The sequence below is a fragment of the Alternaria alternata genome (genome assembly GCF_001642055.1).
Source record: "Alternaria alternata strain SRC1lrK2f unplaced genomic scaffold CC77scaffold_13, whole genome shotgun sequence".
NCBI classification, from domain to species: Eukaryota; Fungi; Ascomycota; class Dothideomycetes; order Pleosporales; family Pleosporaceae; genus Alternaria; species Alternaria alternata.
In genome coordinates, this window is record NW_017306202.1 from 215,892 (window position 1) to 239,467 (window position 23,576).

Sequence of the window (23,576 nt, forward strand, 5' to 3'; positions counted from 1 at the left end):
CGGCAGAATGTGTTGTTGTTTCGCGGCACTGATACGTAGGCTTTTGATGTGGGACACAAGAGCCGGTCAAGGAAACTTTCTCCACCAAGCGACCGATGCGCTGGAGCCAAAACGACACTTGAATTCGTCGCGCATGAAGGTATGGCAGAGCTGGCGCCAATCTAGGGATAGTTCCTGGGCAGCAACATGGACAGCAGCCGACGGAAGGCGTATGCTCTTCAATTGGTCATTGAAAAGCACAAAGTGCGCTTGGTTGAGCAAACGGGTGCGTTCGGCGTCTGCAACAGCGCCTGGCTGGAAGAAGACTTGAGTGAGGCGGCTCGTCAAGTCGGCTGTCCCTGCATATGTCTGGTGCAAGGATGGCGTGTCGCGAGCAGTTGCCGGTGAAGATAGTTTCAGAACAAGCCGGGCCTTAGTGTTTGCGGGAACAAAAGACGAGGGCTGGAAGCGAAACGATGGTAGCTGCACATTCGCGGCCTGATATTGGGGGGTTGGAGGTTGAGTATCACCACGGAGATCAGGAGGGCTGGCATCGTGAGTGAAAGTTTCCCGAGCAGTGGCAGGTGAAACGCGGCTTACAGCAAGGTCCTTAGTGTCTGTCCCGCAAAGCGTAGGCTGCAGGTACGCGAGACGTATCGTGCGAAGACATCTTCCGTCACATGAGCCAGAAAGGGACACGTCTGGCGCAGCACAAACCAGGCGAAACAACGATCGTCTAAATACATGATAATAATGTGCCATATCTCGACAGGTAAGACGTCGGGCGACATGGAAACAGCATGGCGCCGCACAGCGCGTGACGGTGGCGGACCGACACCGGTGGGGGTTCGCGACTCAGGGCTGCTCGGGGCAGACATGGAGAGGTTGGTGTCGGCAGCGACGGTGTGTGATATTTTGTGGGTGCGATGATTATTCCCGCACTCGTTCTGGAGGCAAATGCGGTGAGGCTCACTGGTGTACCGGCGAAGCATCGGCAGTCGTGCAGCCAGCCAAGGTAGGCGAGAGCCAGCGAGCCACACCCACAGGGAATGAGGTCACGTGTCACACCGTCGCGGCTTCCTCGTTGGGAAGGCCTTCCACGGTCTGGCTATGGGGCATAATCGCGCATGCGCCTCACCAATGGCAAAGCCAATCCATGGATGCAGCATGGAGGCTGGCCAGGTCCAGCCAACCAGCAGACCCTGCGCAACCGTCAAACTGTGGCATCGCAACGGCGCGGTTTGGACGTGTGGACTCGCAGTTTGTATTACCATAACATGGACGGTAATTGGGAGGCGTTGGCCAGGCGACGCAGGGCGAGCAGGGCCTCTGATTCGGCCGATATGGGACATGTAATGAATTGCTAAGGCTGGTTTGAGGCAGGCCCCGACGCGCCCCTTAGCCGCGAGGGCCGTGCTCAATCATGGAGTGCGGTGCTTTGTGCAGAAGCGTCGGCGGCCGATACGCGGGGGGCAGAAAACAATTGCTTCATCTGGGCATGCTGGTCGCGCGTATTGCATGGGGGGAGTCGGATATTATGGCGCGACGGATGCAGTTGAGGCTGATGGGATAAGTGGCATATCTTGGTTCGTGGGTCTGGAAGGCCGCTAGAAGAAAATTGTGCAAATGCAAAAGTCGCGCAGGCGTGGGGAGCAGCAGCGCTGGATACGCGGCTCTCTCGTACGGGGCGAAAAATGCCTCGCATGCGGGCTGGGTGGCTCGCGGTGGCGCCAAGCATTCAAGCTTTCCTATGTGTGAGGGCAGAAGCTTGGTGCCGCCAGAGTGAGCAAGGTGCGTGGAGGAGCTGTTTGCCGGACGCTCTTGCCAAAACGTCATGGGAGCTGATCCCTGCAGCGCTGCACGCTTGTCGCGGACTGTCGCGCTATCTCCAGCTTAATCTCTGCTGCCGCTGCTGAGTGGAGTAGAGCAAGAGTCGCGAACATGCGCCGAGGGAAAGGCAATCACAGCGTCTGGCACACTGGCACCGAGCCTGCCCTCGCAACTGCGCGCAGCCGGCACCCTCAATCGCCCTGCACAATGCACGGGATGGTAGTCAACGGCAGTCAGCCCTCCGTCATCAGCGCATCACCCTCGGCCGGTGAATGCGACGGCCAATCTCTGCTCGCAGTCGCGCGCCGATGATGTAGCGTATCCCGCACGGGCCGCATCTCTGCAAATTCACCCCCGGGACTCTCGGCTCGAGCTAATCCCCATCCATGGTTAGCTTTATGACAATCATAAATCCCTCATAGCGGCCAAAGGTCGGTCCTTGCTGAGTTTTTCCCTGGGTTGATACGTGGGTGAGTTCCTGCCGCGCTACTTAACCAGAGCCTCTCCCGCTCCCATTACATTTTCTTCACAGAGAAGGCCCTGCTTGCAGTTACCCATTTGCACAGCACATTCGACCTGACACTCAACCTCATCGTCAAGTCGCCTCGGAAAAGCCTTCTCTGTGCCTAGAGTTACCGGATATAATAATACATACGAGAAACAGCATTCCCTAATTCGACAAGATGGCGCCCAACGACGATGTTGAGCGCCCACGCGCGTCCAGCGCCGCTGAGCGGCAAAAGTCCATCGTCTCCATGACCGAGTTCGAGGGCATGGACGAATACACCGCGCTCCAGAAGTACATCCTCTTCTACCGCGACACCCGAACCAACCCTCACGCCGAGCAAACCACCAAGAAGAAGGCCTGGTGGCAGTTCTGGAAGTCTGGCTCAGCTACCGCTGCCACTCCCATCCAGGATGCCGGTGCCGTCCCCGACGACTGTAAGTTTCACCATCCTGCTCCTCACTCGATTGCATGCACCTGCATCACATAGCACTGCTGTTTGCGGCAGCGCTCAACCTACCTCGCCAATTCATCCTTTGTTGAGCTTTACCTCGACATTTGGTGGCTGGCATGGTCCGCGCTCAAGCTGCTCCCTGCTAGCGACGCGATAGCGGCAGAAATGGTGGAGCCAATCATGCAACCCGGCTCCACCAAACTACTCGCTTCTGCAGCATCCGAAATGAGCAACACGATCAAGAGGAATTTTGCTAACATGGAATTGCAGACCTCAACACTGAGCTCCGAACTGGTCTCACCTCGTCCGACGTTGAGCAGCGTCGCAAGCGCTATGGTTTCAACGAAATCTCTTCTGAGAAGACCAACCTTCTCAAGCAGTTCATCGGTTACTTCACTGGTCCCATTCTCTACGGTAAGCATCCCTGCACAAACTTGTTTAGCGCCAAACTAACGCATCATAGTCATGGAGCTCGCTGCTCTTCTCGCCGCTGGTCTTCAGGATTGGGTCGATTTCGGTGTCATCTGCGGTATCCTGTTGCTCAACGCCATCGTCGGTTGGTACCAGGAGAAGCAGGCTGCTGATGTCGTCGCTTCGCTCAAGGGTGATATCGCCATGAAGGCCACCGTCGTTCGTGACAACCAGCAACAGACCATTCTCGCTCGTGAGCTTGTTCCCGGTGACATCGTCGTTATTGAGGAGGGTCAATCCGTCCCCGGTGACGCCCGTCTTATCTGCGGCTACGACCACCCTGAGGACTTCGACTTGTACATGAAGCTCAAGGCTGAGGACAAGTTCCACGACGCTGACCCCGAGGACGAGAAGGATGACGACGTCGATGAGGAGAAGTTCGACGAGGAGAACCCCATCACTCAGGGCCACCCTCTCGTTGCTTGCGATCAATCGTCCATCACCGGAGAGTCTCTCGCTGTCGACAAGTACATGGGAGAAGTCGCCTACTACACCACTGGTTGCAAGCGCGGCAAGGCCTACGGTATCGTCATCACCACTGCTAAGCACTCTTTCGTCGGTCGCACTGCTACCCTCGTCCAGGGCGCTCAGGACCAGGGTCACTTCAAGGCTATCATGAACTCCATCGGAACGGCGCTTCTCGTCCTCGTCATGTTCTTCATCCTGCTCGCCTGGATTGGTGGTTTCTTCCGTCACATTCCTATTGCCACTGCCCGCGAGGGAACTGACAAGTCCGTCACTCTTCTCCACTACGCTCTCATCATGTTCATCGTCGGTGTCCCCGTCGGTCTTCCCGTCGTCACCACCACCACCCTCGCTGTCGGTGCTGCCTACCTCGCTGAGCAGAAGGCTATCGTCCAGAAGCTCACTGCTATTGAGTCGCTTGCTGGTGTCGATGTTCTCTGCTCTGACAAGACTGGTACGCTCACTGCCAACCAGCTCTCTCTCCGTGAGCCCTACGTCGCTGAGGGCCAGGACGTCAACTGGATGATGGCTGTCGCTGCTCTTGCCTCTTCCCACAACCTGAAGTCGCTCGACCCCATTGACAAGGTTACCATTCTTACCATCCGCCGCTACCCCAAGGCTCGTGAGATCCTCAACATGGGCTGGAAGACTGAGAAGTTCACTCCCTTCGACCCCGTCTCCAAGCGCATCACCGCTGTCTGCCACATGGGTGGTGACAAGTACGTCTGCGCCAAGGGTGCCCCCAAGGCCATTGTCAACCTTGCCAACTGCGACGAGGTCACCGCTACCCTCTACAAGGAGAAGGCCGCCGAGTTCGCTCGCCGTGGTTTCCGATCTCTCGGTGTCGCTTACCAGAAGAACGACGGTGACTGGATTCTTCTCGGTCTCTTGTCCATGTTCGACCCCCCTCGTGAGGATACCGCTCAGACCATCATTGAGGCCCAGCAGCTCGGTGTTCCCGTCAAGATGTTGACTGGTGACGCTATTGCCATCGCTAAGGAGACTTGCAAGATGCTTGCTCTCGGTACCAAGGTCTACAACTCTTCCAAGCTCATCGGCGGTGGTCTCACTGGTACTACCCAGCACGACCTTGTCGAGCGCGCTGACGGTTTCGCTGAAGTCTTCCCTGAGCACAAGTACCAGGTCGTCGAGATGCTTCAACAGCGTGGTCACTTGACTGCCATGACTGGTGACGGTGTCAACGATGCTCCTTCCCTGAAGAAGTCTGACTGTGGTATTGCCGTCGAGGGTTCCACTGAGGCTGCTCAGGCTGCCGCTGATATCGTCTTCCTTGCCCCCGGTCTGTCCACCATCGTCTTGGCCATTAAGACTTCTCGCCAGATTTTCCAGCGTATGAAGGCTTACATCCAGTACCGTATCGCTCTCTGTCTCCACTTGGAAGTCTACCTTGTCACCTCCATGATCATCCTCAACGAGACTATCCGCGCTGAGCTCATCGTCTTCCTTGCTCTCTTCGCTGATTTGGCCACCGTCGCTGTCGCTTACGACAACGCCCACTCTGAGCAACGTCCCGTCGAATGGCAACTCCCCAAGATCTGGTTCATCTCCGTCATCCTTGGTCTCCTCCTCGCTCTCGGTACCTGGATCGTCCGTGGTACTCTCTTCATCCCCAGCGGAGGTATCATCCAGAACTTCGGTGCTATCCAGCCCATTCTGTTCCTCGAGGTTGCTCTTACTGAGAACTGGCTCATCTTCGTTACTCGTGGTGGCAAGACTTTCCCCTCATTCCAGCTCATCATCGCCATTCTCGGTGTCGACGCTCTCGCGACCATCTTCACCCTCTTCGGCTGGATGTCTGGTGCTCCTTACCAAACCAACCCCCCTACCATCAACAGCAGGTTCCGTGACGACGGATGGGTCGACATTGTCACCGTTGTCGTTGTCTGGGCTTACTCCATTGGTGTCACCATCATCATTGCTATCGTCTACTACCTGCTTAACCGCATCGCATGGCTCGACACTCTCGGCCGCAAGGACCGCAGCCGCAAGAACCCTGCTATTGAGAACATGATTGCTGCCCTCAGCAAGCTGTCCCTCGAGCACGGCAAGGACAAGCACGGCACAACCCGCTACGTCCTTGCTCCCCGCGCTGTTGAGGAGGAGGATGATGAGTAAATTAGGGTCGTCGTCCAGTTATGACGCGATGTGTATTTGGATATTTGTACGGGATTGATGAACCCACCTGAAAGCAAGGTTAATTTTTCATCACGTCTTGCTAGTCTTCTCATGTATACCAAGAAGCATAATTTCATTGTCTCAATTAATACCCCAATCGAAAATATTGCTGTGAACATGTCCTTGCTGCTTCAAAACCTTTGTCTCAATTGACTCACATCTACACATTGCATTCTACTTGTCTAGACTTCAAAACTGAACTATAATGGTTCCACTAATCGTCTGTTGTTCAAACCTTAGGGTTGCTATTCCACAGAACCCTAGCACATCGGAAAGATTCACGGCCTTGCCAACATTTGCCGCTAGTCACCCGTCACTCGCCTTCCTGGCTTATGTCCATCCACACAACATTGATAAGAAAGATACCTGGGCACAAAGCATGCAAGCCACCTACGACCTCCGTGGAGCAACCACAAGGGCATGCGGGGTTGTTTGTGGTAGCTGCTGTACTCGCGACCAAGCGGGGTAAAGACAGCTGCACGCCATCGCGTCGTCCCTAATGCAACGGCTGGATAGGCTCATGCAAGCTATCGCCAAACATGACATACTTGTGCTGCGAGGTTGGCTGCGTGACGCTTAGTCGGATTGGGGCATGTACGATGAAGTCAATTGATCAAATCCATTGGCTTGCGCTAATTGGTATCCAGTACTGGCAGATGAAGATGTGCTCACTTCTCGTATCGTATTCCAATTGTGCTATGTAAAGATCACTACGGTGGCACCGAAAGACTAATTGCAATGTCTGGCCATTGAGCGTATTCAGTATAACGTATTCGCATCCTGTCGTTATATTGGGTGGCCTTATAGCGTGCCGAGCCTCCGTGACGGTTGGCACTAAACCTTTAGTTCTCCATCTCGTCGCATCGCGGCTGGGCGGTGACATGGAGTGTTGCGCGCCGTGGGTCGTAGTGGTGATGATGCTGATGATCGCGTGGTGACGACGCTTGTCGCATCTTCCTTCGCGTCTTGTCTTGTCTTGATGAGGGCCCTGTCTGCTTGATACAAAGTGACGATGAAAGAATGCTTGCGTATTGCTTGTGTTGCCCTTGCTTTGCGACGAGCCAAGGCGCGGAGTGTTTCGCCTTTAGCGAACGGCAGTGACTACTTAGATCGAGTTTTCGTCGTGTATTGACACAAGTTTCAATAAAAGCGCCCGCACATCGTTCCCCCGACGCGAACACGGAACAAGTAAAACTCAAAACAATAATACCCGCGGCGCAAAGAGCGACTGTTCATCACGATGCATGACGTTTGATCGTCCTCCGGACGTTCTCATACATCGCAAGCCGTGCGCTGGCTCCTTTGGGACTTTTTAGCCGCAACCTTTTGCGTCGCAGGCGCAATGTCGATCCAACGGAGTGATGAACGAGTATGTGTCCGCGGACGGCTGGGGTGTAGTCTGGGCAAGATAATCGCGTGTTTCTGGGGTCTGTGTTGTGTGATCATCCCGCCTTCGATGTCATCACGCCGATGTGCTTGCTGCACGGGGGCTCAGATAAGCGATGGCTGGGGCTGGGCTGGGTATGCAAGCATCACAACTTGGTGCAAGCATGCGAGCTTAGGCAGCCTTATCGTAACTGCACGTGTTTCAGCTTCCGTGTGGGTTTAAGACGTCATGAGATTATGTGGTGTTGTTGTCGGCGCGGTTGGATAACGCCGAGACGGGCCGTTAGAGATGTTACTTTGCTTCTTAGGGGATGACGTGGACGGTTGCAGTGGTGTTGTACATCTTTGTAGTTTAGAGATTTACGCAAGTCTTGGTAACTTCGATGCAGCAAGGTAGGTATATGAGTGATGTGGACTAACGCGTCTTCCTTTACGCGATACAATGACTACTAATTGCGATCATTGCACCTCGGTTCCTCCACGTGATGATTTGCTAGAAACGCGGATCCTGAAGGTATATACCAATCAGTATCTCTCAAGTTGTTGCTACAGAACTCAGCAGAGGCTTCGAGAATACATATTATGCGACTCTATGTCCATGTATCTAGAAACGTAAGAGCTGTCTGTCCGGCCAATCGCTTCTCAAATGTGATGCCGAAATCCTTCGTTCGCTTTCAAGTAACATCAGTTTCGATTCCAAGCTCCTGCTTCTTTCAACAACCCCAAATTCCAATCTTCCATGACGTACCCTACGAATCCTGTGAGCCTGCAGGCCAAAAGCAAACGTCCGGCCACTTTATTCGGAGTGTGGTACGAGGCGTTGTAGTTGTTGAAGTACACTTGACTCAGTATCAGAAGAGCAATAATAACTGTGAAGAGTCAAGATACCTCTCTATATTCGTTCTCATCAACGAGTTATGTTTGGTTATCGAAAGTCCTTCATACATTCCTGTGGCTATTGTGCCCAGCGACCACAACTCGAACCGATGCGATGGAGACAACAACTAAATGACTATTGTAGAGTAGACACCGCGGACCAATGGATCTGTGGTCAGGAGTGACTCGAACGCACTGGCTGGATATGCACGCAACATGTGCGCAAGACGACCGTTTTCTACCATCATACCGACAAACAGAGACAACGTATCCTTGTTAGAGGCACGCTCTCAAGAGGTTGTTCCATCGAGTGTCACTGGTGCTCGGCCAGGTATGGATATGACACGAGGTTCTGACTTGTACGGCTTCTCTGAGGTTCGTTTGTTGGAGATATCACTTGGGTCTGTCCAAGACACACTCCCAGGAAGGTCGAACACAGATGCTTGCTTCTGCATCATACCGTGCCTGAATCTCGATACTCACTCGAACTGTAATCCTTACACTCAGTCCATTTTTCGTCATCGTTCCTCGTGTTCAGAGGCTAAGGTATAACACGGAAGATGATTCCATAGTTGGCTTGTCTTTGTTGATCAAGAATTACCTTAAACCCTACTAGAGGAGGAGTTCAAGTAGAAATGTTGAGATAAAAGGTTTCTCATCTCCATGAGCTTAGCAAGTCGTTTAAAATCTCGATTCACTGCGTTCGGGCTGTGAAGCGCCTGTGAGCTCTGGATTTATAGCAGTTATGCAAGCGTGTTTCATCGAACTGGGTTCTTGAATGGATACAGTACTTGTCACTTCGTGAGAACGCAAATATTCTGGCAGATCTTTCTACAAGCAACAAAGGCATGTAACACGATACGCAGGCCTACCTTGCGGATGATAAGCACAAACAGGAACGTATCGAGGACTTCTCCCGACTTTGATACACTGACCTCAGAAGACTAGTAGCCTAATATGGAGCCCTCTGTTGTCGAAAGAGAATGGTGCAACAACCCCCACTAGTCAGTGATATCTAATTGCATCTTTGAGAGTCTTTAGGGTGACTAGTAAGGAGATGCACGTCCGAAAACATCTAAAGTTTGTCATTTGAAGGAAGCTATAAGGTGAGAAACGATTGGTCATGATTGCTTCTGAGGTACCCTTCTTGCGATATACCGAACGCCTTGATGCCTCCTTTCCTGTAGAGTAGTGACAAAATGACATCCAGAAAATTTATGAGACAGTATGCAGTATTCTCTGCATTTGCCGCATTGTGGTTGGCTGCCCATTCTGGTCAATTGGCGAAGCTCTTCCCGCGAACGTAGATCAGCCTTTTTGCGCCACGCAAAAATCTCATGTCAATAATCATTCCGATTGAGACATTTTCTACCAAAGCCTCTAGAACGCCAGTTTCTTACCATGTAGAGTTCTAATACGTCGAGAATTTAGGCTCAATAACTTCTTGAACAGTCCAGCCTCGTGTGAACCACCAGGCACCTACAGATTGTTCAAGGTCCTGATCATCTTCCATAACAGCTTAGTACACTATAGCTTCCTGTTACCAGTAAAACATGGAGTTAACAGAATCTGACAGCTCGTCATTCCTGTACTATCAATGTAGTGAGTATTGCACTAAACGTAGTCAGATTCATCGCGTTGGGCCTGTTTGCATAGAAGAAATATTTTCCACCGTTCAGCCTTATCAATGTCAGGCTGAGATGTAATCTTACTGAACATGATCTCCTTGGGCCCAGGTGTGAGACAGAAAGCGTATGGTAGTTTGTGGGGTTCAACAAATTCCTCAAGCTATAGTGTAACAACGTTGACGAGTCCATAGTCCAATAGTCAAGAGCGCGAGTAATGACTTGGACAGAGCTACGTTTGGCGAAATATAGGGTAGAGGCGACGGCGTCAACTGGCATAAGCTTGGCAGCTGTGCCTCTAAACCTGGACGTTGAGGGTCAATATATGGGCAGATAAGGATATCGATGAAAGTCATCAGATAAGAGGTGGGGATTGGAGTTGATTGTGGTCCGTACCGACGATGACTGAGCTCATTCTCCCCCACGGCCCCTACGGAGTACCTCGTTTTCCATGAGATATACTCCACCAACACTACACCCTAAGATTAAGCTGACGTTGTGTATTGCACTATTTTGATCCAAGATGCAGCACATACGTTCAGGGTGTAATAAACTTGGGGCATAATTCATCGAGAACTTACTTCTTTGTATTCTATGTTCAGCGACAAGGAGGCGAAGAAGCGCATAAGTACGACCGACTACCACAAGAGAAGCAACAACAAGACTCTAAATGACGGCGAAGTTGTCTTCAATAGTCGTCGCTCTTCCATACAAGCAATTTGTTAGGGTTGACTTCCAGTTTGAGGTAGTAATGAGCGATCTAGGTATCGCAGGTGCAATAAATTATAGCCAGAGAAGTTCAATGAGGTACCAGTCGAGAGAGCGAGGGTATAGGGGAAGGACAAGTAGTGAATAGATAGATCAGCTAGGTAGATAACCAGAGACAGATTGGAGTCTGTGATGACCGGAAAGGAGAAATAGATACGACATGTAATCTTTTGCCCTTGACAATGTCAGCAGGTACGGCAGTGCAAATAGAAACTTCTTTAACCTCTTGTACTAAACAGACGTATCAAGCACTACTGTTCGACTGCTTTGGTTTCACATCCCCTCTCGCCTTCGCAGGAAGCAGCTTCAGAAGTCCAAACAAGCCAAATGCCAAAATGACTTGGCAAAGCCAGAAAAGTTGACCACCCAATATACGATACTTGACGCCGATGGCATAGACACTAGTTGCAAGAGCCGGAGCCACGGACCGAATGCCACTTTGAGCAGCAAGTGCGACAGCGTTAAGCGTCCCAAGAGTCTCGTGTGAGGGCGAAATGTCGTTAAGTGCGAGTTGAACACAAGCTGATGTATAGTTAGTGTACGTAGCCCATCAGCATAGGAACAGATACTCACTGAATGCCATCGAAACCCCACTTGCGAGAACTATGACGGGTGGTCCGGTAGCCCAGAAAACGGTAGTATGCCCGTACCGAAGTAGAACATTGTATACCGGACCGACGACAAAGAGAACAGGCCAGGCTGATGCACAAAGCCAGAGCACACGACCGGTACCTATCCGCTTGTGCAGTAAAGGGAATGCAATAAGCAGCCAGGCTGCCTGAGAAGCTCCATTTAGTGCTGTACACGCAGCAATAAGCTCTGTTGTAAAGCCAAGACCGCCCATGCTGATAGGTGTGTACTGGGCAACTGGAAAGACAGCCGTGAAGGTGAATGCCATGAGCATCACGTAGTTATATACTACAAGTACTCGCATAACGCCAGGATATTTGACAAGCTCCCATGTAGACATGTTAGACTTTGCGGTCTTCTTCCTATCGCCGTGGATATGCAAAGTTTCTTTGACAAACAGCATAGTTGTAATCGCTGCAGAAAGGGCAATAACTGATACGACGATGTTGGGTAGTGAGTAAGGGTAATCATGCCAGAATTGCGTCTTGCCGAAGGTCGATGTGAACTTGTCCGCTGGGCTTTCGAGTGCACCACCTGTAGATTTGCGTTTAGTCTACCGTCAACTTCGAGTAGTTATATAATGACGTACCAATCAGCGGGCCAACAAAAATCCCCATATTGCTAGCGAAAGCGAAGAAACTGAAGGCTCGTGCTTGAGTATGCTTGGTACTGTTCTCGGAGAGCATAGCTCGGACAGTGACGATTGTTCCAGCAAAAACCCCACCCAGGCACCTGAATAGCGCCATCTGCCACAAAGTTTTGCTTAGACCAAAGAGAACCGTGGCGACAGTCAACCCCAACAATGAGATGACTAGCACGGGTTTTCTTCCATATCGATCAGAGGCCTGGAGACTATGTCAGCAATAATCCTTTGCCCATAGCAAGACTAAGGTCACATACCTTTCCCCAGAGAATCATGACACACATCTGCGTGGCACTGAACAGACTTTCGATCAATCCCGAGTAAAACCCAACATCCTCTTTATCCACACCTCCTACCCTCTCAATCATGAAGTTGATGTAAGGAAAGATGGAGAAGAAGGAAATAGGCGCCGCGCAAACGGCATAACACAGAAGAAAGATCTGCGCCTTGGGTAGTGGTTTGTTCTTGTCGTTATCGTCATCTTCAAGATAATCTTGCTGCTCTGAAGGATCGACGGACTCATCTATGGGTGTGGGATCTACGTGGGTCAAGAGAGGCGTGGTCTCATCGTTCAATTTAGCGGATGGGGAAGCATCGACATTGGTAGATGATGTGGGCATTGCGAAGACTGATGCCAAGTAGAGGTGGGTTTAGATGCAACAGTTCCGTAATTGATTGGAGTTCGGATGAAATCGTGTCGATAGATTCAGCGGCGTGACGTAGAAGACAAAAAGCATAGGAGTAAGGCAGCGGTACGACGTAACGGGGGAAAGCCTACACGGATACCTGAGTCATATTATGACATGCCATACGTGAGATTATAGGTTGCAGGTAAGCAATTTGTAGAGGAACGCGTCGCTTGTTGCCTTTCCGATTGCCGGTGCTCAATTTCCGCGCTAGCAGGGGTATCCAACCACCTGTCTCCAGGTCTGTACGCCTTTACTTCAGTCGAAGTGCAGACACAAATCAGACGCGTCTCGATTATGGCTGAACTGTTTATTTGTATGTATGCAAACTTGTTCTGAGATGGACACGTGCTCACGAATGGATAGTCACCGAGACCGACTTCACGTTATCACATTATCACATTATCATCATTGGTGACCACAAGTTGTAAGGGATATGAAAGTGTCCATAGGCTCTAAGCTACAATCTTAAGATCCTTACTACACCTTCATGTGAGCTCAAGCTCCTCCATAACTCAAACACCCAACCATTGGCCCGCTGTGCTATTTTGTGGACAATCGACATGTGTAAAACCCCGGGATAACAAGGCGCCAATACAAGGATGCCCCCGCTACTAGGCTTGTCATGATTTCGAGAACCGTACGCAGGAACACGCTAGGAAGAAAACCGTCAGTCGATGAATCGCTCGGACGCATGACTGCCAGTACCTTAGAAGCACTTGCGGTGGACGATGGAGGGACCGCTCTCGTCGTACTCCTGCTTTGAGATCCACATCTGCTGGAAGGTGGAGAGGGAAGCAAGAATGGAACCACCGATCCAGACGGAGTACTTGCGCTCCGGGGGAGCGATGATCTTGACCTTCATCGAGGATGGGGCGAGGGCGGTGATTTCCTTCTGCATACGGTCGGAGATACCGGGGTACATGGTGGTACCACCAGACTAGTTGCTGTTAGCTGTGTGCTTTGCAGGATTGTAGCATGTAACATACCATGACAATGTTGCCGTACAGGTCTTTCCTGACGTCGACATCGCACTTCATGATGGAGTTGAAAGTGGTGACGTGGATACCACCGCTCTCAAGACCCAAGACGGAAGGCTGGAAGAGAGCCTCAGGAGCACGGAAACGCTCGTTGCCAATGGTGATGACTTGACCGTCAGGAAGCTCGTAGGACTTCTCCAAGCTGGAGGACTGGCTGGCGGTCTGGATCTCCTGCTCGAAGTCGAGAGCGACGTAGCAGAGCTTCTCCTTGATGTCACGGACGATTTCTCGCTCGGCAGTGGTGGAGAAGGTGTAACCGCGCTCAGCCAAGATCTTCATGAGGTAGTCAGTCAGATCACGACCAGCCATGTCGACACGGGAAATGGCGTGGGGAAGAGCGAAACCCTCGTAAATGGGGACAACGTGAGTGACACCGTCACCGGAGTCAAGAACGATACCGGTGGTACGTCCGGAGGCGTACAGGGACAGGACGGCCTGAATGGAGACGTAGAAAGCGGGAGCGTTGAAGGTCTCGAAAACAATCTGTGTCATCTTCTCACGGTTGGACTTGGGGTTGATGGGAGCCTCGGTGAGCAGGACGGGGTGCTCCTCGGGGGCAACACGCAGCTCGTTGTAGAAAGTGTGATGCCAGATCTTCTCCATGTCGTCCCAGTTGGTAACGACACCGTGCTCAATGGGGTATCGCAGGGTCAGGATACCACGCTTCGACTGTGCCTCATCACCGACATATGAGTCCTTCTGGCCCATACCAATCATGATACTGTGTGTTGTTAGATGGCGGATTGCGTGGGAATTACGGGAGGTTCATCGTACCCATGGTGACGCGGTCGGCCGACGATGGAAGCTGCGAGCTGTCAGAAAGTGCTCTCGAATCGCGCTTGATGCAGCCTTGGCTGATAAGGCGGAGATGGAGGTACTTACGGAAGACTGCTCGGGGCGCATCGTCACCGGCGAAACCGGCCTTGCACATACCCGAACTGTCAACTGTCAGCTCAAGCTCGTTTCATCTCTGCCCCCTCGCGCGCTGCTGTGGACGGGTTCGTCGCGGCTCGGATAAGGCGAGGGCGCGGATAGCCCCTCCACAGCAGGGATGGCGGTGTTGGGCTTCGGCGGTGCCAACTCACCCATTGTCGATGACGAGGGCTGCGACTTCCTCTGTAGTAGGCAATAGAGGTTAGCAGAGCTCATTGAGATAGAGAGTAGGGTGGACGGCGATGGTTAGGACACGGGGCGGTAGGGGTGGAGCTTGCTTACCCTCCATGTTGATTGATTAGGGTGAGATTAGAGTAGACGTGGAGTTGTAGAAGGGTGTCTGTGTAGAGTCGCTGGAGCAATTGAGCGTCAGTGTTTAAGCTCAGAGATGCAGCTAGCGGTGAAAAAGTAAAAAGGGTACGGAGGTGTTCGGGGAGCTTACAAGTTCGGCGGCGGTGTTGAGGTTGAGGTTTCTGGTGCGCAGAGGCAAGAACTGGGTGTGCTAAATAAGCGGGTCGGCCTTGCCCAGATTTAGCGGGGTGGCAGGAGCGCAGGCGCGAAGGAGGCTTTGCACGAACGGGCGGCTCCTAAAGGGGATTGTGTATAATTTCAGCGTTTGGGCAGTTGGCTCACGACGATCACGGCATTGGCTATCTTATATCTGTTGGCGGAATTGTGCAGCCTAGAGCCATCATCTTCTGCCCTGGTGGTACGCACTTGGAGAGTACGCAAGCTCCCCGCCACAGCATGAAGGAAGCTGCTGTCGACGCACGTCAACTCTACCAGACCGCCAGGCAGCGGTGTTAAATCCTTGGCGTATAGCAATCATAGACACTCCACTAGGACCTACGTGTTCTCGACGGCGCGCTGTGAATGCATAAGTCGGGAGCAAGCACAAGTCAGTCCCCAGCCATCCGCGGCTGCTCACCGCCAACTCGCCATATCCCCGCCCATTCCGAATACGACGGGTGGTTGGTCACGTGTGCGGAGGGGCAGTCAACGTGCACCTAGCCAAACGAGCATTTGTAGCATCAACTCAAGTCTCGATGCTAGCATGTCGTGATTATGTCATTTCAGGTCAACATCGAGAATTCACACAAACACGCCGTTTCCATTGTGTTTGTCACGTTGACACCATGTGATTGATGGTGTTGACAGCTGCGTTGCTGTGTTGGGCAGCATGTCCCATGGAAGGCCCGCGAAGCTGCTGGTCCCCTCGCCAGGCGTCGGCGTCATAAGGCCCGCCAAAATTATTCAATGTCTACACACCCCGCAGCCGTTTTCCTTCTTCACACAAGAAACCGCACATCAAACACATATCCGACAACATGAACGATCCAGGACTAAACAACCTCCTCAAATGGGGTATTCAAAACTCCGAGGCCTCGCGCACCGATGTCGCCGCCGCCGACCAACCGCCGCCACAACTCGACGCTGAGGCGCTGCAACGGCTCATGACTGGAATGTCAGGTCCCTCGGATGCGCAATTGATGCAAGAAAGTATGCAAGTCATTCAAAACGAGGAGGCAGAACTGGAGCACCGGGTAACCGCATTCGACAACTTTGAGCAACTCATCGAGAACCTCGACAACGCGAACAACATCGAGAGCCTGGGACTGTGGACGCCTCTCGTGGAACAACTGGAGAACAAAGACGCTGAACTCCGACGCTATGCTGCATGGTGTTGCGGTACTGCCGTCCAGAACAACATCAGAACACAAGAACGGGTAAGTAGTCTTCAATCCTGCGCGCCTATGGGCCATGCTAACAGGTCCCAGCTCCTTGTAGTCGGCGCTATCCCTACCCTCGTTCGTATGGCAACCTCAGATGCCGAGAATAAGGTCCGCAAGAAGGCCATCTTCGCCCTTTCGTCATCCGTTCGCAACTTCCAGGCCGCGCTCGATGCCGCCGTTGAGCACATGCCTGCCGAGTTCAAGCCCCAACAAAAGTTGGACGCTAACGACATGGAATCAGTCGACGTTTTGATCAACAAACTCCGCGAGAGTGTATAACCGCATCGGATCTGGATTGCATTGGGTTGGCGTTACGGTACTTGGAATGTCAGCATGAAACGGCGCATAGAGGGAAAAAGGTTGAACATAGGGGACGGGCGGAAGACATACCCGAGATTTGACGAAGGAACGCTTGGGCACATGATCCCATAGTTCATCACGTCGAGCATTGCATAGACTAAAGCAATACGAATTCGACGACCTCTTATATGACCCCCAGCACAAGACCAATCAGCTCGCTGAATGCTTCTCTTCCAACCATGCTCTTGTCCAATCCCATACCAACCACAACCATTCTGGTTTCCCTGTCGTCGCGCTGTTTGATAGCACTGGCAATCTGTGTCGCGAGCGTTTGTCCAAGAACATCAAGCTCCGCTATCGTACCGCCAAGTATATTTGTAGCCGTGAGATGGTGCATAGGAAGGAGGTCTGAGTTGGGATCGTCTTCGTCGCGTTCAAGGGAGGCATTCGAAGTCATCGAAGCATCGGTTGCAGAGATATCGAGAGGTACATGTACCTAGGCAGTATCAGCAAACGTCATCACAATGCATCGTATATATGAGCATACCCAATGTGCTAATCGTCCATTTTGCGTGACAGTGATGAGAATCTTGTCCGCAAAATTGACCGTCGTTGCTGTGGTTTTTATACTCTTGATCATCGAGGTGGACGTGCTGGTACGCGCTGGGTATGGGGCAGGCGTCACGGTATAGTCGTCTGAAGTGGTGGGTGCTGCCATTGCGTTTGTGTTCGTGCGGTGGTATGTCTGGTGCAGAGGGGCAGCTGCAATCGTAAAGGTATTACGATGGAGTGTGAGCTGGGTGCTTTGTGTTCGCCAGCTACCGAGAATGTATGCGTGCCAGTAATATGGTGATTCGAGTTGCTCTTGTGTGCCTCGTTGTTTGTGTTGTTGCGTCTCTGGCCAACAGCCCACTCAACTTGCGCGGGAGTGATGCGGAGTTCGCCCGCTAGCGTCTGATCCCCACCAAAAACTTTCGGGCGCCGCGAACAGTCCTCGACGCCGCAACCACCAAAATGCCCAAGTTTGTGCCGCGACAGCGAAAACACAAGGTTCTGGCCCGTCGCAAGACGCCAGCGAACGATGCCACTATCGACGCCAATGCGACCGAGATTCTGCCCCAGGAGGAGCAAGAGCGCGCTCAGAAAAAGGCTGCGCTCAAGGATGAGCTCACACGAGAGTCACAGGGCAAGATGAGCGGCAAGAAGAAGAAGCGCCTCGACAAATACATTGTACGTCGAGACACCGTCTGGAGTGGCTTGCAACACTTTTTGCGGCCACATCGCGCTGGGATTGCTGTGTGAAGAACTTCAGGACTAACTTTTGCAGGACACAAAACTCAAGAAAGAAGAGAACCTTGAACTTCTAAAGAAGCTCGCATCCCAAAAGGTCGACACCAGCTTGTTCCAAAGCTCCAAGAAGCTTGGTCGAGGGGCGGATACCAAGAGAGAGGCACTGAGGCGCGCGCTGGCCGAGAGTAGAGCCGGCATAGATGTAGAAAAGAACGAGGGCATGATTCTTGAGAAGCGCGACTTCAGGGAAGTCGAGGACGACAGCTCCGACGACGATGACGACGACGATGAACAAGCACCGGTATCTGCTCCGAAACCAACCGTACGACAACCCTTGCAAACAGCGCAATCCGATGCGCCCTTACAAGAACGCGCACCGTCACCGTCACCCTCCGAGCCCGAAATCGACGTCTCTCAACCGACTACGGGAATCTTTGCGGCCCCAAGGCAGACTGGTGGACTCTTTGGAAGCGGCCTGAAGAGGCCTCTAGAGGTTGACGAGTCAGGCAAACCCGTCATACAAGTAAGAAAGCGCAGGAAAGGTCAGAGCAACAAACCTGTCGTGGTTGAAGATGAGGTAGCATGGGAGGGCTTCAGCTCGGGTAGTGAGAACAACGAGCAGGATGATGAGGACGAGTCAGAGCCTTCTGGTGCTGAGTCTGAAGACTCTGGCTCAAACTCTGAAGAAGAAGCATCAACTTCAGGATCCGAAGCGTCAGACGAATCTGGAGACTCTGAAGACTCGGAGGACGACAGCGATGAGGATAGCGACACAAGTCCTGACGAGGAGAATAAGGTCGCAAAGAAGGAAAGGGCATCAGCTTTCAAAGCATGGGCCACGCAGCAAAGGAATGAGCAAGTCGGATTTACCCCGACAAACCAACTTTCTTACGCACCGATTCCCGCCAATTTCAAACCTCGAGCTCCCGAGCAAGATCCTCTACCCCCAGAACTCGAGACGAAAACTGCGACCGACGGGATACGGAAGGCCTTCAGCGTCAACGTCGAACGATCGTCCGAGATACAGGAATCAAGATTGAAGCTTCCCATTGTAGCGGAAGAACAGAAGATTATGGAGGCTATACACAACAACGACGTGGTGGTAGTTTGGGGTGCCACCGGTAGTGGTAAGACCACGCAGGTGCCCCAGTTTCTCCTAGAGTCTGGATATGGAGCACCAGATGGCCCCACACCTGGTATGATTGGAGTCACGCAACCACGTCGTGTAGCTGCTGTCAGTATGGCCAAACGTGTTGGTGATGAACTTGGTGACCAAAGTACGAAAGTCGCGTACCAGATCCGATTCGATACGTCAACGAGTGCCAAAACCGCTATCAAGTTCATGACTGATGGTGTGTTGCTGCGAGAGATCACCCAAGACTTTGTACTGACAAAGTATTCTGCGATTGTCATCGATGAAGCTCACGAGCGCAGTGTGAACACCGACATTCTCATTGGCATGCTCAGCAGGATAGTGGATCTCCGCGCACAGATGGTCAAGGAAGACCCAAAGAATAAACCTCTGAAGCTGATCATCATGTCTGCTACTCTACGCATTTCGGACTTCACGGAGAATAAACGCCTATTCAGAAGCGAGCCACCTCCTCTGATCAAAGCAGAGGGTCGTCAGTATACTGTTGTAAACCACTTCTCACGTCGCACACAACGAGACTATGTTGAGGAGATGTATCGCAAGGTGTGCAGGGGTCATCGAAAGCTGCCAAAGGGCGGAATGCTTGTCTTCCTTACTGGTCAGAACGAGATCTCGCAACTCGCGAAGCGGTTGAAGGAAGCCTTTCCTTCCACACAGGGGCGGGAGGTGAAGGCTGGCAAAGTCGTGATCTCTCCGGCAGAGACGCCGCTAGAAGCAGAAGACATTGAGCTAGGTGGGCAGGCCGAAAGCCAGGACTACTTAGACGATGATGGTTCGGATTCGGAAGGCTCTGTAATCATGGGACTTGATGATGAGGACGACAAAGAATTTGAGATCGAGGACGAAAAACCGGAGGAGACCGTCATGAACGTCCATGTTCTACCTCTTTACTCGCAGCTGCCCACAAATCAGCAGCTGCGGGTGTTTGAGCCACCTCCCGATGGTTCTCGTCTAATTGTCCTTGCTACAAACGTCGCAGAAACCAGTTTGACGATACCTGGTATCCGCTACGTATTCGATTGCGGAAGAGCCAAGGAAAAGAAGTACGATCTTATTACTGGCGTTCAAAGCTTCGAAGTAGGATGGATTAGCAAAGCCAGCGCCAACCAGCGATCAGGCCGAGCCGGCCGAACCGGTCCCGGTCACTGCTATCGCTTATACTCATCGGCCGTGTTCGAGCGAGACTTTGATGAGTATGCAGCTCCTGAGATCTCACGAACACCCCTGGAGGGCGTAGTGCTGCAGTTGAAGAGCATGGGCGCACCTGTTGTCAACTTCCCTTTTCCAACATCACCAGATAGGGAGAGTCTGCAAAAAGCTGAGAACCTGCTCTCGTATCTGGGGGCACTATCTCTGGACGGCAAGGTTACCAAGCTTGGTCACGAACTTTCGTTGTATCCTCTCAATCCGCGATTCGCCCGTATGGTCGCTATGGGTGTTGCGCAGAACCTCGCAGCTGAGACCATCGCACTGGTAGCGGCTTTGTCTGTGCCGGAACTCATTGTGCCGGAAAACAATCTGGGTCTTCGTGAGCCAACTAGAGATCCTGACGCCATTCGTACAGACCAGGACAACATCGAAGCCGAAGAGCGCTCACGGCTGCGCAGAGCTTACAACGCCGCACAGGCTAAAATGAGCATCAACGCGAAGCAGAGTGATTGCATTAAGCTCAGTAACGCAATCTGTGCCTACGCATACGAGCCTGACTCGCACCGATTCTGCGAAGACATGTTCCTCAATCCCAAATCTATGAATGAAGCTAGCCAGCTCCGCCACCAGCTCACCAATATCGTTCGTGCACATCGACCTACCGCCATCGGAACGTACAACCCAAAACTTCCAGCACCTTCAGAGCGAAATATCAATCTCCTTACCCAGATATGTGCGGCAGGCTTCATCGACCAGATTGCTATGCGCGCTGATCTTGCTCCTGTGCCTCCCGAGCTTCCGAGGAAGCCTAAGACTGCCATCGATGTGCCATACGTCACGCTATTCTCCTCACAATTAGAGCGTTCGGACGACCCACATTCGAAATACGTCTTCTTGCACCCGTCTTCTATACTTGCGCGTACGCCACCAGCGAAGATGCCAGGATATATAATCTACTCGCATCTCCAGCGCGCGGCAACGTCCACGATTACTGGCAGTCGGACACCGAAGACGCGCATGCATCCTCTTACTCCTGTTACGAGGCCACAGATTATCAATATTGCGCTCAACACACCGTTACTACAAGCAAGTAAGCCGAAGGGTAAGATTGCAGAGATTAGTAAGGATAAGCGGGAGTGTGAGGTCGAGATGAGCCTCATGGGTGAGAAGGGTAGCCAAGGATGGGGTCTGGGCATTAGAAAGGTGGTGCAAAGAAAAGAGCCTGGCGGACGATATGTTATTGAGCGAATACTTGGTTGAAGATAAATCGTGACGGAACGTAACAATATATTGAGATACCCGACAAACGACTTCGCACCTATACCTACACACTCTTGACGGTTGTCTACACACTCACCGTACACTGATCTAATCCCTCGACACACTTGTCTCAACAGCAACCTTCTCATTTTGGAACACAGCAACTTCCTTCTCCACACTGCTCCTCCCCTTGCCCTCATCATCGTGCCTTGCAGCGCCCACACATTTGTAACTACTAAATTTCCTCGCAGGTAGCTTAGCCTCAAACATCTCATCAATCTCTTCTAATGTCCTATTCTTGACCTCAGGAAGGAAGAAGAAGACCCATGTAGCAGCAATTGCACAAGACGGCGCCCAAATGAAACCATATCTCGGCCCCCAATTCATAGACTGCGGATTGATAAAGTATGGTGCGGTAAATGTAGTGAGCCATGCGCCCACGAAACCGGCACTGGCAGCCAGACCAAATGTATGGGAGCGCAGACGCTGATTAGGGAGTTCGCCACCAGAGAGCCAGGCGTAAGTTGATATCATGCCGTTGTAACTGAACATGTAGATGGCGGTTAGACCAACTGTAACTTTCCCGGTTGACTTCGCGTTGGGCGCTTGGTGATATACGACAGCGATGATGAGTTGGAGGATGCCGCAGACAAGTAGGCCGGTCATGAGAAGCACGCGCCTGTTCCCGTAACGTACCACAATGAAGGAGTTTGCGATGAAGGCCACTATGCTGATGGCGGACAGGACATTAGACATGGCGAAGGGATCGGACACCTTTGCCATCTGGAGAAAGTATGCTTTGTATGCGATGATGAACATGGAGCCCGATGCTGCTTGGAGTAAGACGGCGAAGACGGCGAGGAAAGTACGGCGGCGATCGACGGGGTTGCTGAACATGTCGAGCCATCCTATGCCAGAACTTGTCTCTTTCTCCTTCTCAATGGCAGCTAAAATGGCGGACGCCTCTGCTCGAGAATCGTGGCGCGCAGGGCGAAGCCATTCGAGGGCTTTTACACCTTCTTCGAAACGACCTTGAAGAATCAGCCAACGCGGGCTCTCCGGGATGAACCATATCGTGCAGATGATGATCAGGGGAAACACGTAAATAAGACCGAGCGGGATAAGGTAGGCGGATTTGTCTGGTCGTTTCGCGGTGGCCCAGTCAATGATGGTGCCAATCAGTGTCCCGAAGGAGACGAAGAAGTTGAAACCTGTCAGAAACACGCCACGAAGTTCCGCCGTACTGCTCTCTTGCAGGTATAGTTGTGAGAAGGTCATGAAGTAGCCGTTCGCGAGACCAATAATGAGACGACCAGCGTAGAGGGCTCCGATGTTTTCCGTAGCCATCATCATGATATTGGCCATAAAGCAAGTAATGCAAGCCGCGACCAGACACATGCGTCGTCCAAAGCGGGTGGATGGAACACCAGCAGTAGCGGAGCTGATGAAAGCTCCCAGCGTCATAAGAGAGGAGATGAGCTGCTGTCTTTCTGTATCAATATTCCATCCCGTAGGTGTCTTGTCGGTTTGATATCCGAATATCTAATATCAGCAGTCAGCTATCAACTCTAAGGAAAGAAGTCATTCAATTGTTTCGTACCTTGAGAAACCCGACCATAGCCTGCAAGCCTCCAATCATACCGAAATCGAACCCATACTGGAACGGGCTAAGGATCACAACACCACACGCAAGGAACAAGCGCGAGTGGTCGCGCCACGTGTAACCATTGTTATCAGACATGGTCAAAAAGTTTGTGGATGAAAACAGGGCAAGGCAGGTGGAAAGCTAGGTTCTCCTACAGCGGGAGCGTGGTCGAAGCGACGCCGTTCGTTTTGCCTTATACCACGAAGATCATTTGCCCAGTGTGGGCTGAATGCAAGCAGCGACTTTACCCATCTGCCGATACAAGTTATTGCCAAGTCCTCTGTGCAGATAGGCCTGAGTTGTGCGACCCCACAAGTCAGATGGCTCTCCGCTCGTTTAGAGCCAATGGTGGAAGGTACTTGGCGACTTGTGCATCTGTACATGTGGGGAAGAGTTGTGTGGATAGAAGGATGGGTAGTCGGTGGTTTTGTGCCTGAGACTGGTTATGTCTTTGTGTGCTTTGCAGTAGATTACGAACTATATGGAGCCAGGTTGTCCGATATAATCAGAGCGATGAAGATTTGGCTGCAGTTTGCGGGTTGTTCAGCATGAAGCACTG

General features: G+C 52.1%; 10 protein-coding genes across 10 annotated transcripts; 5 read left to right on the forward strand and 5 right to left on the reverse strand.

Annotated features, from left to right (window-relative positions):
- Positions 1 to 66: 66 nt before the first annotated feature.
- On the reverse strand, positions 67 to 857 carry CC77DRAFT_938609 (hypothetical protein; the record flags this gene model as incomplete). Its single annotated transcript, XM_018534625.1, has 2 exons — positions 67 to 526; positions 580 to 857. 2 exons carry the CDS (start codon positions 855 to 857, stop codon positions 67 to 69), a joined length of 738 nt encoding a protein of 245 aa, XP_018384662.1.
- A 58-nt stretch (positions 858 to 915) lies between these two features.
- Positions 916 to 1,401, forward strand: CC77DRAFT_152766 (hypothetical protein). Its single transcript, XM_018530320.1, has one exon. It carries the CDS (start codon positions 1,090 to 1,092, stop codon positions 1,333 to 1,335), a length of 246 nt encoding a protein of 81 aa, XP_018384663.1. The 5' UTR covers positions 916 to 1,089; the 3' UTR covers positions 1,336 to 1,401.
- Positions 1,402 to 1,673: 272 nt separating this feature from the next.
- Positions 1,674 to 2,121, forward strand: CC77DRAFT_1009749 (hypothetical protein; the record flags this gene model as incomplete). The annotated part of the gene is made up of 2 exons (XM_018523611.1): positions 1,674 to 1,770; positions 1,907 to 2,121. The coding sequence occupies 2 exons, from the start codon at positions 1,674 to 1,676 to the stop codon at positions 2,119 to 2,121; spliced, it is 312 nt and encodes a 103-aa protein (XP_018384664.1).
- Positions 2,122 to 2,492: 371 nt separating this feature from the next.
- CC77DRAFT_938467 (plasma-membrane proton-e) lies at positions 2,493 to 5,840 on the forward strand (the record flags this gene model as incomplete). The annotated part of the gene is made up of 3 exons (XM_018534612.1): positions 2,493 to 2,751; positions 3,039 to 3,182; positions 3,232 to 5,840. The coding sequence occupies 3 exons, from the start codon at positions 2,493 to 2,495 to the stop codon at positions 5,838 to 5,840; spliced, it is 3,012 nt and encodes a 1,003-aa protein (XP_018384665.1).
- Positions 5,841 to 10,461: 4,621 nt separating this feature from the next.
- CC77DRAFT_1021405 (MFS general substrate transporter) lies at positions 10,462 to 12,660 on the reverse strand. Its single transcript, XM_018525257.1, has 4 exons — positions 12,086 to 12,660; positions 11,775 to 12,030; positions 11,129 to 11,719; positions 10,462 to 11,077 (listed from the first exon to the last, which is right to left on the reverse strand). Exons 1-4 carry the CDS (start codon positions 12,446 to 12,448, stop codon positions 10,800 to 10,802), a joined length of 1,488 nt encoding a protein of 495 aa, XP_018384666.1. The 5' UTR covers positions 12,449 to 12,660; the 3' UTR covers positions 10,462 to 10,799.
- Positions 12,661 to 13,111: 451 nt separating this feature from the next.
- CC77DRAFT_1021406 (Actin, gamma) lies at positions 13,112 to 14,913 on the reverse strand. Its single transcript, XM_018525258.1, is given in 7 exon segments — positions 13,112 to 13,454; positions 13,504 to 14,275; positions 14,329 to 14,359; positions 14,437 to 14,492; positions 14,640 to 14,670; positions 14,770 to 14,840; positions 14,852 to 14,913. The coding sequence occupies 6 exon segments, from the start codon at positions 14,774 to 14,776 to the stop codon at positions 13,224 to 13,226; spliced, it is 1,128 nt and encodes a 375-aa protein (XP_018384667.1). The 5' UTR covers positions 14,777 to 14,840; positions 14,852 to 14,913; the 3' UTR covers positions 13,112 to 13,223.
- Positions 14,914 to 15,815: 902 nt separating this feature from the next.
- CC77DRAFT_1009753 (Fes1-domain-containing protein) lies at positions 15,816 to 16,499 on the forward strand (the record flags this gene model as incomplete). Its single annotated transcript, XM_018523612.1, has 2 exons — positions 15,816 to 16,214; positions 16,266 to 16,499. The coding sequence occupies 2 exons, from the start codon at positions 15,816 to 15,818 to the stop codon at positions 16,497 to 16,499; spliced, it is 633 nt and encodes a 210-aa protein (XP_018384668.1).
- Positions 16,500 to 16,595: 96 nt separating this feature from the next.
- Positions 16,596 to 17,416, reverse strand: CC77DRAFT_1021411 (hypothetical protein). Its single transcript, XM_018525259.1, has 2 exons — positions 17,068 to 17,416; positions 16,596 to 17,016 (listed from the first exon to the last, which is right to left on the reverse strand). The coding sequence occupies exons 1-2, from the start codon at positions 17,236 to 17,238 to the stop codon at positions 16,705 to 16,707; spliced, it is 483 nt and encodes a 160-aa protein (XP_018384669.1). The 5' UTR covers positions 17,239 to 17,416; the 3' UTR covers positions 16,596 to 16,704.
- Positions 17,417 to 17,515: 99 nt separating this feature from the next.
- Positions 17,516 to 21,426, forward strand: CC77DRAFT_1072236 (P-loop containing nucleoside triphosphate hydrolase protein). Its single transcript, XM_018529155.1, has 2 exons — positions 17,516 to 17,750; positions 17,848 to 21,426. The coding sequence occupies exons 1-2, from the start codon at positions 17,535 to 17,537 to the stop codon at positions 21,370 to 21,372; spliced, it is 3,741 nt and encodes a 1,246-aa protein (XP_018384670.1). The 5' UTR covers positions 17,516 to 17,534; the 3' UTR covers positions 21,373 to 21,426.
- CC77DRAFT_154534 (sugar transport protein 4) lies at positions 21,427 to 23,510 on the reverse strand. Its single transcript, XM_018530323.1, has 2 exons — positions 22,973 to 23,510; positions 21,427 to 22,914 (listed from the first exon to the last, which is right to left on the reverse strand). The coding sequence occupies exons 1-2, from the start codon at positions 23,111 to 23,113 to the stop codon at positions 21,481 to 21,483; spliced, it is 1,575 nt and encodes a 524-aa protein (XP_018384671.1). The 5' UTR covers positions 23,114 to 23,510; the 3' UTR covers positions 21,427 to 21,480.
- Between the last annotated feature and the right edge of the window lie 66 nt (positions 23,511 to 23,576).

What these genes read in the sequence shown, in the direction of transcription:
- CC77DRAFT_152766 (XM_018530320.1), top strand. Translation starts at nt 1,090, where the DNA reads ATGGGGCATAATCGCGCATGCGCCTCACCAATGGCAAAGCCAATCCAT.
- CC77DRAFT_1021405 (XM_018525257.1), bottom strand. Translation starts at nt 12,448, where the DNA reads ATGCCCACATCATCTACCAATGTCGATGCTTCCCCATCCGCTAAATTG. An exon ending in TTTTGTTGGCCCGCTGATTG is followed by an intron (nt 11,720 to 11,774) that starts GTACGTCATTAT and finishes GCAAATCTACAG; the next exon opens with GTGGTGCACTCGAAAGCCCA. An exon ending in TGGGGTTTCGATGGCATTCA is followed by an intron (nt 11,078 to 11,128) that starts GTGAGTATCTGT and finishes ACTATACATCAG; the next exon opens with CTTGTGTTCAACTCGCACTT.
- CC77DRAFT_1021406 (XM_018525258.1), bottom strand. An exon ending in GCCCTCGTCATCGACAATGG is followed by an intron (nt 14,493 to 14,639) that starts GTGAGTTGGCAC and finishes GACAGTTGACAG; the next exon opens with TTCGGGTATGTGCAAGGCCG. An exon ending in GGCCGACCGCGTCACCATGG is followed by an intron (nt 14,276 to 14,328) that starts GTACGATGAACC and finishes AACAACACACAG; the next exon opens with TATCATGATTGGTATGGGCC.
- CC77DRAFT_1021411 (XM_018525259.1), bottom strand. Translation starts at nt 17,238, where the DNA reads ATGGCAGCACCCACCACTTCAGACGACTATACCGTGACGCCTGCCCCA. An exon ending in ATGGACGATTAGCACATTGG is followed by an intron (nt 17,017 to 17,067) that starts GTATGCTCATAT and finishes GATACTGCCTAG; the next exon opens with GTACATGTACCTCTCGATAT.
- CC77DRAFT_1072236 (XM_018529155.1), top strand. Translation starts at nt 17,535, where the DNA reads ATGCCCAAGTTTGTGCCGCGACAGCGAAAACACAAGGTTCTGGCCCGT. An exon ending in AGCGCCTCGACAAATACATT is followed by an intron (nt 17,751 to 17,847) that starts GTACGTCGAGAC and finishes TAACTTTTGCAG; the next exon opens with GACACAAAACTCAAGAAAGA.
- CC77DRAFT_154534 (XM_018530323.1), bottom strand. Translation starts at nt 23,113, where the DNA reads ATGTCTGATAACAATGGTTACACGTGGCGCGACCACTCGCGCTTGTTC. An exon ending in CTATGGTCGGGTTTCTCAAG is followed by an intron (nt 22,915 to 22,972) that starts GTACGAAACAAT and finishes TGCTGATATTAG; the next exon opens with ATATTCGGATATCAAACCGA.